The sequence below is a fragment of the Limanda limanda genome, chromosome 2, assembly GCF_963576545.1.
Source record: "Limanda limanda chromosome 2, fLimLim1.1, whole genome shotgun sequence".
NCBI lineage: Eukaryota > Metazoa > Chordata > Actinopteri > Pleuronectiformes > Pleuronectidae > Limanda > Limanda limanda.
Window position 1 is genome coordinate 2,619,585 of NC_083637.1, and position 12,114 is coordinate 2,631,698.

At 40.5% G+C, this 12,114-nt stretch overlaps 1 protein-coding gene and 2 long non-coding RNA genes across 3 annotated transcripts; all 3 read left to right on the top strand.

The window, feature by feature from the left end:
* The first annotated feature begins 140 nt into the window (after positions 1–140).
* LOC132997384 (uncharacterized) lies at positions 141–2,095 on the top strand. Its single transcript, XR_009677455.1, has 5 exons — positions 141–346; positions 461–542; positions 1,187–1,247; positions 1,682–1,872; positions 1,961–2,095. It is a non-coding gene; the product is annotated as an uncharacterized LOC132997384 (long non-coding RNA).
* A 1,180-nt stretch (positions 2,096–3,275) lies between these two features.
* Positions 3,276–8,918, top strand: LOC132997943 (B-cell receptor CD22-like). Its single transcript, XM_061067499.1, has 5 exons — positions 3,276–3,330; positions 3,855–3,863; positions 5,651–5,908; positions 8,002–8,262; positions 8,899–8,918. The coding sequence occupies exons 1-5, from the start codon at positions 3,276–3,278 to the stop codon at positions 8,916–8,918; spliced, it is 603 nt and encodes a 200-aa protein (XP_060923482.1).
* Positions 8,919–9,023: 105 nt separating this feature from the next.
* On the top strand, positions 9,024–11,849 carry LOC133028422 (uncharacterized). Its single transcript, XR_009683302.1, has 3 exons — positions 9,024–9,091; positions 9,592–9,764; positions 10,813–11,849. It is a non-coding gene; the product is annotated as an uncharacterized LOC133028422 (long non-coding RNA).
* The last annotated feature ends 265 nt before the right edge of the window (positions 11,850–12,114 follow it).

Sequence of the window (12,114 nt, forward strand, 5' to 3'; positions counted from 1 at the left end):
GCTTCACTATATGACGTAATTTTCTAAACTCATAGTGACGACATTCCAATCATATGATCATAGATTATTATTTCAGATGCTCCAAAGCTTCCCTCTGTGTCAGTGAGTCCCTCTGGTGAGATCATGGAGGGCAGCTCGGTGAATCTGACCTGCAGCAGTGATGCTAACCCAGCAGCTCACTACACCTGGTACAAGAGAAGTGGAGATAAACAAGTTCAACCAAAAGCATCAGGACAAAACTTCACCATCACTGATATCACAGCTGAACATGGTGGAAAGTATCAGTGTGAGGCCCAGAACACACACGGACGTAGTAACACCACCTTACATCTGACTGTTGGAGCAGGTGAGTCATGTGAAGTCCTAACACCTTTAAAGGTTCTGGAGCTGGGGATTGACTTCAGCTCCGAGTCAAACATCCTGCAACATTCCCTGTTCTTCCATTGTGTGATTTCTCCAGGTGCTTGGAAATCAGCAGTGACTGGAACAACCACAGCTCTTCTCCTGGTGGTCGTCCTCCTCGCTGTCTTCCTGTGGATCAGGTGACACAGTCACACAGTGACACTGCTGAATAGAAACACACAGTTCATGATAAGACCTCACCGGCCAGTGTGACTAGAGGCTGGATTTTCAAAATAAAAGCACCCACATGGTTAGAGGACAGAAACATATTGTGTGTCACAAAAATAAACACTAACACAAACACGAACCAGTCCGGTACACACACACACACACACACACACACACACACACACACACACACACACCCACGCACAGACACACACACACACACACACACATCCTGACTCCTCTGCTCGGCTCTCTCTCTATCAAACTGAACAGTTCCTCTCTCTCTCTCTCTCTCTCTCTCTCTCTCTCTCTCTCTCTCTCTCTCTCTCTCTCTCTCTCTCTCTCTCTCTCTCTCTCTCTCTCTCTCTCTCTCTCTCTCTCTCTCTCTCTCTCTCTCTCTCTCTCTCTCTCCTCTCTCTCTCTCTCTCTCTCTCTCTCTCACCGTCTCTCTCTCTCTCTCCCTCTCTCTCTCTCTCTCTCACTCTCTCTCTCTCTCTCAAACTTAAAAAGTCCATCTCTCTCTCTCTCTCCTTCTCTATCTCTCTCCCTCTCTCCTTCTCTCTCTCTCTCACGTCTCTCTCTTCATCCAACTGTTTATTTCTTTCCTCCCATCTAGAAGAAACAAGTCCTTCACACAACAGCGTGAGTGCGGTGAGAGACCAGAAGACAGAGCGCAGGTAAATGAACAGTTTCATTTCAAAGCAATTGATCTCCACTCTTCAAGGCTGCCTCATTAACCGGTGGCGTTCTGCATCATTGTGATTTGATGAGAAGGGTCAGACCATGAATGTCTTGGGAGGTCAAATTCCTTTACTCTAACAAAAAGCTTAAACTGGTTGGAGGAGGTGCACAACCGAAGGGCAGTGATTCTAGTTAGGGAGTAAAATGTAGAGTGAATGTTTCATGGTGGTGACACTGGGTTCATCTGTTAAGAAGATGAGCTGGTGACTAGCAGGGAAAAACAGAAAGCTCCCAGATCACTGCTGCCATCACAGTTTGATTCAACAGAGTAGGATCAGGCCCACAACACAGAGAAACTCTCAGTACCGAATAGAGTTAAAGAGTAAGACACAGATTCCTGATCCCAGCTCGTGTTTTACTGTACGAGCAGATTCCAGCTGCAGCACACACACGACCAGCAGAGCCTCACGATGACGTCCACTACGCCAGCGTCTGCTTCACCCAGAACCCGGCAGACGCCATCTACTGCAACATAGGTCGAGTTCAACCCCAGAGAGAAACTGAGGAAGACGAGGAGGAGGAGGCTGAATACAGCGCTGTTCGATTTGACAGTGCAACAGGGTGAGCAGCTCCACACGGGAACATTTTCATCTCTACACTCATTGAGGTTAAAAACTGTGGGTGTGACTGGTTTATTCTGCCTTCACAGAACAAGACGTGAAGAAGAGGGAGACGATCCATCTGCATTGTACAGCACAGTCACCAAACACTGAAGAAACACAACGTGAATCTGTTGTTTATATGTGGATTTTACAGCATAGAACCAGAAGAAATAAAACATATAGACATGTGCAGTGTTTGTAAAGGTTTGTTTTCTTTCTTGATGGGTTGGTTAACCCAGATTACAAATTCTCTCACTTCTCACTTTGGAAGCCAAGAAGGGTAAAGGTAAGAAAGTTGTTCTTCTTTTCCCACAATTGAAAATATTTCCCAGGCTCAACCACGTGTAGAGTTAGCTTCAGGTTAGGCTAACGCTAACTGTAATGTATGTTACTGTCAAAATGTTACAAATAACAATAAGATTAACTTCTAAATATTACAAATTGTAATTAGTTGTAACTCATATTAGAACAGATCAAATATTTTATATCAATCAATGGAAGTGACAAATAATCATTTTCTGGAGGGGGGGGGGTTCAACAACAATATTTTGGATAATGTAAAGTACACAAGTCAACAAATATATTGGTCTTGACGTATTTATACATCTAATGAAGAATTGTCACATAATAATATTTAAAGGACTATTGAGGTTGTCAGCTGAGAATCATGAAGCACTCGACATAAAAATTAGGGTTAACAAGTTTATTGCTAATAATGTTTCTGGACGATTAAAGTACAGTCGGTACATTTTGAACATTTAACAGGAGATTGGTGCAGAAGTGACCCGCTCATCCAGGAACACAAAAAAGATTCATGATATATATTCACGTTTCCATGGTGACATGTCAAACTTTGATGTTTCACCATGAAACAGGAATTTGTTTTAACTCAAATTTACAACGTCTAATCTTCACAAAGTGAAGCCAAATGATATCTGTCCCCCCCCTGGTGGCTGGCTGCAGTATTTGTCATAAACCCCATGTCAGTGGATGGGACATGGACCAAACTAAAAAATGTCTATGTCCAACGCTGCTCACAGCTTCAGTTGAGGAGGATTCAGGTTTGGTGGGAACAGACACTGAAGTCGTTTCTCACGCTCTGTTAAATGACGAAATTCACAGTTTGTACAAAACTGTGTAAAAATAGTTCTTTGTTTTAAGTTTAATCTAACACCATCGAGCTCAGCAAGCATGTAAGAGGAAAGAGGAAGGAAGGTGAATGTGTTAAACAGTTTGACTTTGTCAGCCTCTTCTGTGTTGGAGGTAAACGTGTCTGTGATGTGACTGAGTTTCATCTTGTGCACATTATTTATCTGTGGAAGTTTTTATTGTTTGAAGTCGCAGACGGGAGCAGCAGCTACTATGAGTGTAACTGCAGCAGCGAGTGGATTTGTTGTCCTTCTTCTCACTGTGACAGGTACTGTACGTCTACATTCATGTTTCACTCTATTTTACACTCAGACTTCTGATTCACCTGAAGTGAAATAGAGAAAGTAAAAAATATAAATGAACCATTCATTAATTTTCAGATCACCACCTGTAAAGTGATGCAGAAAGAAAATATATGAAGGAATTATCATCAGTATTATTAAGTTTCTTTGTTTAGAAGTTTCTATCGTGTTATTATTATTAATTCTTATTCTTATTATTTTATTGTTATTATTATTATTATTATTATTATTATTATTATTATTATTATTATTATTATTATTATTATTATTATTATTATTATTATTATTATTATTATTATTATTATTATTATTATTATCATAATGACTGAGTTCCTCTCCTCTCGATGCAGGAATTGTCATCAGTGTGTGGAGTCATTATTTGAAATGCTATGGAATGCTGCTCATGGACATGTGTTTCTTTTCTACAGAGAGTAAAAAGTAAACTAAGTGTTCTCTGGTGTGGTTATGAATCTGATTCTCTGTGTTACAGTGGTACAGTGTGAGAATGGCTGGGATGTAAGTTACACTTCTACTGAGATCTGTGCCGTCAGAGGATCAACAGTGGACATTACCTGTACCTACACATACCCATCCACATTTAATAACCATGATACTACAGTTCACCAAACTTTACTGAGTTCTTCCCTGACCCGTTCCTCATCCTACCTCCAAGTTTCATGCTAATCGACAGAGTAGTTTTTGTGTAATGTTGCTTAAAATCAACAACCAACAAACACACAAACTGGGGTGAAAACATCTGTTGTTGCATAGCTTCACTATATGACGTAATTTTCTAAACTCATAGTGACGACATTCCAATCATATGATCATAGATTATTATTTAATGTACATAATCTTCAGGTCGTCTCTATAGTCCTATTAGAGGCAGGATTACAGCAGAAAGGCAGTTTTAAGGACGCATCATGTAAATCTCTAACTTCTTTGTGACATACTTACAAGTCACCTATCATTATATGATGGGGAATAATGTTCTGCTCAGTACATGATTTAGTCTCTCTGCTATTTGTGGAAATATCTTGGAAAATGTGTCAAATGTCTTGGGTCAAATCTTTGCTCATCTTGACCTCTGACCGACCAGCTGCAAAAGTTATTATTCACTATAATATTCAGTAAGTTTGGTTCATGAGTCGAGTTATTTTGTACGTGTAACATGTGTTGACTATTAGGTTCAGTTGGATCCCTTAGTGTGAATGCCAAGACACAGAGACAAAGGGTGCTTTTAAATATAAGTTGTATTTCTCTCAACAAAATAGTACAAATCCTTCAACAAAAATAATTCTCAGTCCAATTAATTTCACTTCAGCTATACAAGGTCAAGTTATCAACATGATTTTCGGTCATGCAGATTCATTTCATTTATGCACATTATTTCAATCAGCTATATGATTGGAGTTAATTATTGTCTGTTGGTCCAAAGAATGTTGGACCAAGGAGGGGGAAAGAAAAAAAGGTTGTTAAAGTGAATTCTCTCCTACCGCTCGCAGGGCAAGGAGGCTCGTAGGGAAAGGTTGGGTTCTTAAGAGTCCATGAAGGGATAGCTCGCCATCAATTGTCAGAGAAAAACGTGGGGGGGAAAAACCTGACCTGATCAGTTTACCGGTAGCTTCACACTGCACACGTCACACTGCTCAGCCCGCAAAGAGTCATTGAGGGAAAAAAAGAATAAGTCCAAAAAAGTCAAGATTACATTTAAATCATACAAACCTTTGTTAATTTATGAAATAAATGACTTAACAAAGAACAAAACATTCAATCAAAGTACAACCCAAATGCAAGTAAATATACACACAAACATAACTAATTGATCACTGATTCCCCAAAGGGGGTTCGTTAGCATTGTTAGCATTAAGTTAACGGACACAGACAGAGGCAACACACACACACACAGGTTAACTAGCACCACGCTTTGCTACACCTATACAACACATAGAACACAACTCACCTTCACACTGCTCAGCCCGCAAAGAGGAAGTGAACCTGTCGACCCAGATGTTTATAGTGCCACAACCAGAAGTAGTTGCACTTCCGGTTCGGATAATATTTTTAAAATTATTTTAAAGTCATGACACCTGGGTTACATACGTTTACACACACGGGCTGAAAACAAACCCCACAGTACCTGCTTCTGTCTCTGCTGGCGCCCCTGGTTAATAATGATCATCTATATTTAAGAAGCACTTATCAAAACCAGAGATTGAAAAATTCTTCACTTTGGTTAATGCATATTTCTGAGTTGACTTCATGATCTTGGATGTTTTACACCAGACGCTCCAAAGCCTCCCTCTGTGTCAGTGAGTCCCTCTGGTGAGATCATGGAGGGCAGCTCAGTGACTCTGACCTGCAGCAGTGATGCTAACCCAGCAGCTCACTACACCTGGTACAAGGAGAACCGAACTCTGCTTCAAGGACCAGAGGGCGTTTATCATCTCTCCTCCATCAGCTCTGGGGACAGCGGGGTCTACTCCTGCAAGTCTGAGAATCAGTACGGACTTAACTCCACGTCTCTACACTTAGACGTCCAGTGTGAGTAGAAAACATCCACATGTCCATGAAACCCAGCACTGTCTCGCAATCTTACAGAAGGTTCCTGGGTCCGCCCCCTTATCTGGATTCACACCAAACTTTACTGAGTTCTTCCCTGACCCGTTTCTCATCCTACCTCCAAGTTTCCTGCTAATCGACTCAGTAGATTCTGTGTAATCTTGCTTAAAATCAACAACCAAACGGACTGGAGCGAAAACATCTGTTGTTGCATAGCTACACTATATGGCGTAATTTTCTAAACTCAGTGACAACATTCTCATCATATGATCATAGATTATGATTCAATGTATATTAGCTTCAGGTCTTCTCTATAGTCCTATTAGAGGAAGGAATACCGCCGAAAGTTAGTTTTAAAGACGCATGATGTAAATCTCTAACTTCTTTGTGACATTACTTATAAGTCATCTATCATTATATGATGGGGAATAATGTTCTGCTCAGTATATGATTTAGTCTCTCTGCTATTTGTGGAAATATCTTGGAAAATATGTCTTTCGGTCAAATCTTTGCTCATCTTCTATCAATCAAATTTTATTTGTATAGCCAATATTCACAAATCACAATTCGTCTCATAGGGCTTTAACATGGTGTGTCATCCTCTGTCCTTAACCCTCAACAAGAGTAAGGAAAAACTACAAAAAAAAACTGTTAACAGGGTAAAAATATGTAGAAACCTCAGAAGGAGCCACATGTGAGGGATCCCTCTCCCAGGACGGACAGAAGTGCAATAGATGTCAAGTGTAGGAAAACATCATCAAGATTAAAGTTTTTTAGCAGCATTGATAGGGTAAACATTTTGAAGGATAACTTCAATACGGTATGTCAAGCAGTCCTGCTGCAATCATAGTCTATGGTCAGCAACCAGCAGGATCATGATCTTGACCTCTGACCTTTGACCGACCAGCTGCAAAAGTTATTATTCACTATAATATTCAGTAAGTTTGGTTCATGAGTCGAGTTATTTTGGACGTGTAACATGTGTGGACTATTAGGTTCGGTTGGAGCCCTTAGTGTGAATGCCAAGACACAGAGACAAAGGGTGCTTTTAAATACAAGTTGTATTTCTCTCAACAAAATAGTAAAAATCCTTCAACAAAACTAATTTTCAGTTCAATTAATTTCACTTCAGCTATACAAGGTCAAGTTATCAACATGATTTCCGGTCATGCAGATTCATTTCATTTATGCACATTATTTCAATTCAGCTATATGATTGCAGTTAATTATTGTCTGTTGGTCCAAAGAATGTTGGACCAAGGAGGGGGAGAAAAAAAAGGGTTAAAGTGAATTCTCTCCTACCGCTCGCAGGGCAAGGAGGCTCGTAGGGAAAGGTTGGGTTCTTTAGAGTCCATGAAGGGATAGCTCGCCATCAATTGTCAGAGAAAAAAAGTGGGGGGGAAAAACCGCACGCTGATTTACCGGTAGCTTCACATTTCCCACAGCTCAGCCCGCAAAGAGTCATTGAGGGAAAAAAAGAAGTCCAAAAAAGTCAGGATTACATCTAAATCATACAAACCTTTGATTAAGGTTAACTGTTCATTTATAAAATAAATGACTTAACAAAGAACAAAACATTGAATCAAAGTACAACACAAATGCAAGTAAATATACACACAAACATCACTAATTAATCACTGATTTCCCAAAGAGGGTTCGTTAGCATAGTTAGCATTAAGCTAACGGACACAGGCAGAGACAACACAGGCTAACTAGCACCACGCTATGCTACTCCTATAGAACACAACTCACCTTCACACTGCTCAGCCCGCAAAGAGGAAGTGAATCTCTCCACCCGGATGTTTATAGTGCCGCAACCGGAAGTAGTTGCACTTGTGGTTCGGAAAATATTTTTTAAATTATTTTAAAGTCATGAGACCTGGGATACATACGTTTACACACACGGGCTGAAAACAAAACCCTCAGTACTTGCTTCTGTCTCTGCTGGCGCCCCGGGTTAATAATGATCATCTATATTTAAGAAGCACTTATCAAAACCAGAGATTGAAAAATTCTTCACTCTGGTTAATGAATATTTCTGAGTTGATTTCATGATCTTGCATGTTTTACACCAGACGCTCCAAAGCCTCCCTCTGTGTCAGTGAGTCCCTCTGGTGAGATCATGGAGGGCAGCTCGGTGACTCTGACCTGCAGCAGTGATGCTCACCCAGCAGCTCACTACACCTGGTACAAGGAGGACAAGGACTCACCAACAGCATCAGGACAAAACTTCACCATCACTAATATCACAGCTGAACATGGTGGAAAGTATCAGTGTGAGGCCCAGAACACACACGGACGTAGTAACACCACCTTACATCTGACTGTTGGAGCAGGTGAGTCATGTGAAGTCCTAACACCTTTAAAGGTTCTGGAGCTGTGTATTGACTTTAGCCATTCTTTGTCCTTTACAGTTTAAATGTGCAGATTTGGGTCGTTTGACTTCTGCCACATAAATATTCAGTCAGACCATCAGAAGCACAAAGAGGAATCCACCCAGCGACAGTCAAAACATCCATAAAGCTTTCACCATCCTCAGTAAAGTTGACAGACATTTCCTTCACTGTGCACATTTACGTGACCAGCAAACATCTCTCAGCAGACAGACAGTGGTGAAAACAAAACCCTGCTCCTGTGCAAATGTCACGCACACACCTCCCAGCAGGGGGAGCAGTGGCTCATTAACATTTTAAGAGACACGCCCACACACAGGCCACTCTGAGAACTTAGAACTCTTCAAAACGCTTTATTAGAAAATAAACTGTCTTTATATTCAGTCAGAACATCAAGACAGGTTAAGCAAACATGACAAAAGTTGTTTTTGTAAATATTTCGTCCTGCACCTTTAAGTATTGTGATTTTGTGAAATGATAAAGTAATAGTTATTTTTATCATAGGTTCAAATGGATCATTGACATCAGCACTGATTGGATCAGTTGCTGCAGTTTTCCTCGCTGTGACTCTCCTCTCAGTGTTCCTACTGATCAGGTGAGAAAATCTGTTCCACTCAAACTTTGTACGATGAATTCCTGAAAATCTGTCCTGTTAAATTAAATCCACTCAATTATTATGTATATTGTTTGTTGTTTGGTTCAATTGATCAGAAAAAAGAGAAGCTCTCATCAATCTGCTGATCCTGGGGACAGACTTGACCACAGTGAGCAGGTGAGACACACAGTTCAGCGTCCAATCCTTTCAAACGCCACTATTTCTCATGTCAAACTCTTTTCTCTCTCATGTGAAGATTAAAAAGTAGTTATTAAAATCCCAGTCAAAATTGTCATTGTAAAAACAATCATCTGGTGTTTGAATTTCCTTCTGGTAATCTATCCATTTAAGCAAATTGCTGAGAGTTATAATTTTCTGTGCTGTGCGAAACATCCAGCTCCCAGATGTAGTTTTATCTGGACACAACTGATGTGAAAGCCCACACACAAGTGGCTCACAGACACACTAAGTGAGAAGTTTGTAGTGTGCGTGTTTGGAATTCACACTGAAGACCTTCCCTCATTTTGGTTTTTAGCAGAACCACATGTTTCCTGTCCTTGAAACACGTCCGGTGTAGAAGGAGGTGCTTTAAATAAATCAATAGCTGCTATAGTTGGACTCTAACGTTGTCCATTCTGCCACATGGACAAGATTCAAATGGAAATTTGTGTTTGCAGCGTCGACACAATCAGTCTGGGGAAAACTGTGACCTTAACTATGCCAGTGTCCACTTCATGAAGAGAGAGACGGATCCCGTCCACTCCAACGTCAGATCAGCTGAACCCAGCGAACACAAGGAGGCGGAGGAGGTTACGTACGCTTCTGTCAACTTTAACAGATCTGCCCGGAGGTGAGCAGCTCTTCATTCAGGACCATTATCCTCACTAACACCACAAAACACAATAAACAGAGATTTATCCTATAGAAGTCATTTGTTTTTACACTTTCATTTTCTTGTTTGTTTAAACATGTGTATTTGTTAAAGGAGACATATTCTACTCTTATTCAGTTTAATCATTTTAATTAGTGTTGTGACTTTAAAATGTTTAATGTTCAGAAAACATCACTTTCCTCAGACTGTCTATTGCTGCAGCTCCTCTTTTCAACCTCTGACTCAAACACTTGGTTTAAGCTCCGTCTCTTTAAGGCCCCTAACCCCTCCTGATAATGACCAGTTCTGCTCTGATTGGTCACCCGGCCCACTCTGTTGTGATTGGTTAACCACTTCCTGTGCGTCTAGGAAATCCTCCACTCTCACTTTAAGAGGGACACATTCAATCTCAAATAATTTCTTATAGTTTAGCTAGCGTTTCCGTGGTGAACGACATGTTCGTTTGAACCCGTGTGCAGCGGGCTCTCGTCTGGTGGGTGTGTCAGACGTGTTCCCCAATCAGCAGCGACTGTTTTAAAAAGGCAGTGACACAATGGATTCTAAAGTTCTCTCCAGATGCTGGTGTTAGAAGCTGCTGTTCCAGACGACGGAAGCAGAGACTGTGATATTCAGCCTGTATTGAAGCATTCAACACGTATTTTAACCCACATCATCTACCTCCGAGATGTTTTCCACGAGAACGCAAAGAATGACCTCCTCAGCTAACATTGATGCAAAACTTCGTAACACAAGGTGTTCAACGCACCACTGTTTACGTTTAAATAACGCTTATGCTACGTTTGCTACAGCCCTGGCTTCTGCCGGTGATGAGGAGGTACGGGCAGGACGACTGGTGAGGTGTTTCAGGAGCTTCATGTTTCCTGTGGGGCAGAGGAGCTCGTTTTACCAGGAGAGGAGCTCATACTTTGGGCTTTTTAACTTTGCAGAACTTTGAAACTCAATATGTCTCCTTTAATGCTACGTCTCCATGACCTCCTGATCATTTATTAGTTTTATCTCCTTTTAGAACCAGAGGTCAGGACACTGGAGAGGATCCAACTGCATTGTACAGCACAGTCCAAAAACGTCGTGCTGTTTAGACCAACGTCTGGAAATCACCTGAGTCCCAATGGAAATATCTCAACAGCTGCAGGATGGATTTGAATAGAAGTTCATTTAACTGTTCATGGTCCCCACAGGATTAATCCTTCTTTGGTGACAGACTCCAGCATCATTGTTGAAGTGAATGTTCAGTTTTAAGTGACTTGTCTTGACAGCTCATGGATAAATTGCCCCGAGGATGAATCCAAACGACTTCGGTGACTCGACTTTTATCTGAAATATATCAGCAACTTGTAGAAGTTGTTAAAAACGCCACATTTAGCTTGAATGAAAAATATCAACATTCTATAACTTGCAGCTTCAAACATGAAAATATCTGCGGTGTGAGTCAGATGGTCGACAAACTGTTGACTTGTAATTAACTTTTTTCTATTCATAAAATTATCAAAACAAGCATTATTAGTTAGTTGTGGTGTGACACTGCTGCCACTAGATGGTAGTAAAGAGTTTTACTGATAAAACCACAGAGAGGATTCTGTCCCTTTCACTTCTTTCTGTTTCTACACTATTGTTTCTATCGTTTCCATCATCAGCCGATCAGGAGTTGTACTCGTTTCCTCTGAGGACTGGAGGGAGCACGTCTCATGTGGATGTGAGCTGCAACTGACGTGATGAACGCCTTGAATGTGACCGTTAACACAAAGTGAACTGCTGACACCAGATGAGCTGTGTTGCCTCTGGTGTCTGTTCAAAGTTTGCATCAGGCCCATTGATGTCACTTTAGTGTTTTGTGGTGTTTCTCACATCACGTGTTAAACAGGTGAAGAAGAAGGAGTTAGGTGTGTTTTAATCCACAATGTTCACATGGCGGCCATTTTCCTCTGACGCCTCTCTCAGGGTGTGAAGCTCGAATGTTGTTACGAACAGAATAAAGCTGTACTGCTGTGATCCAGGTTTATAAGTTATAAAAAAAAGATAATATTTTATTACTTATTCATTAGGATGATTGATTTATCATTATAATATCAGTTTTGGTAATTTTAGTAACATAATAAGTTTGTATGCTTCGACTTTAATAGACTGATGTTAATTATACTTTTTCTATTTTCATATGAACATTATTCAAATTTGAAGTCTTGTTTATTTAATGTGTTGTTCACTCTGAACTTCCTCTTTTCTAACTTTGTGATGTACAGTTTTGCAACAGAGAAGATTTTCTTTCAGGGATCATTGAAAGTGTTTTTCATTCTGTCCATATTTTTTATTT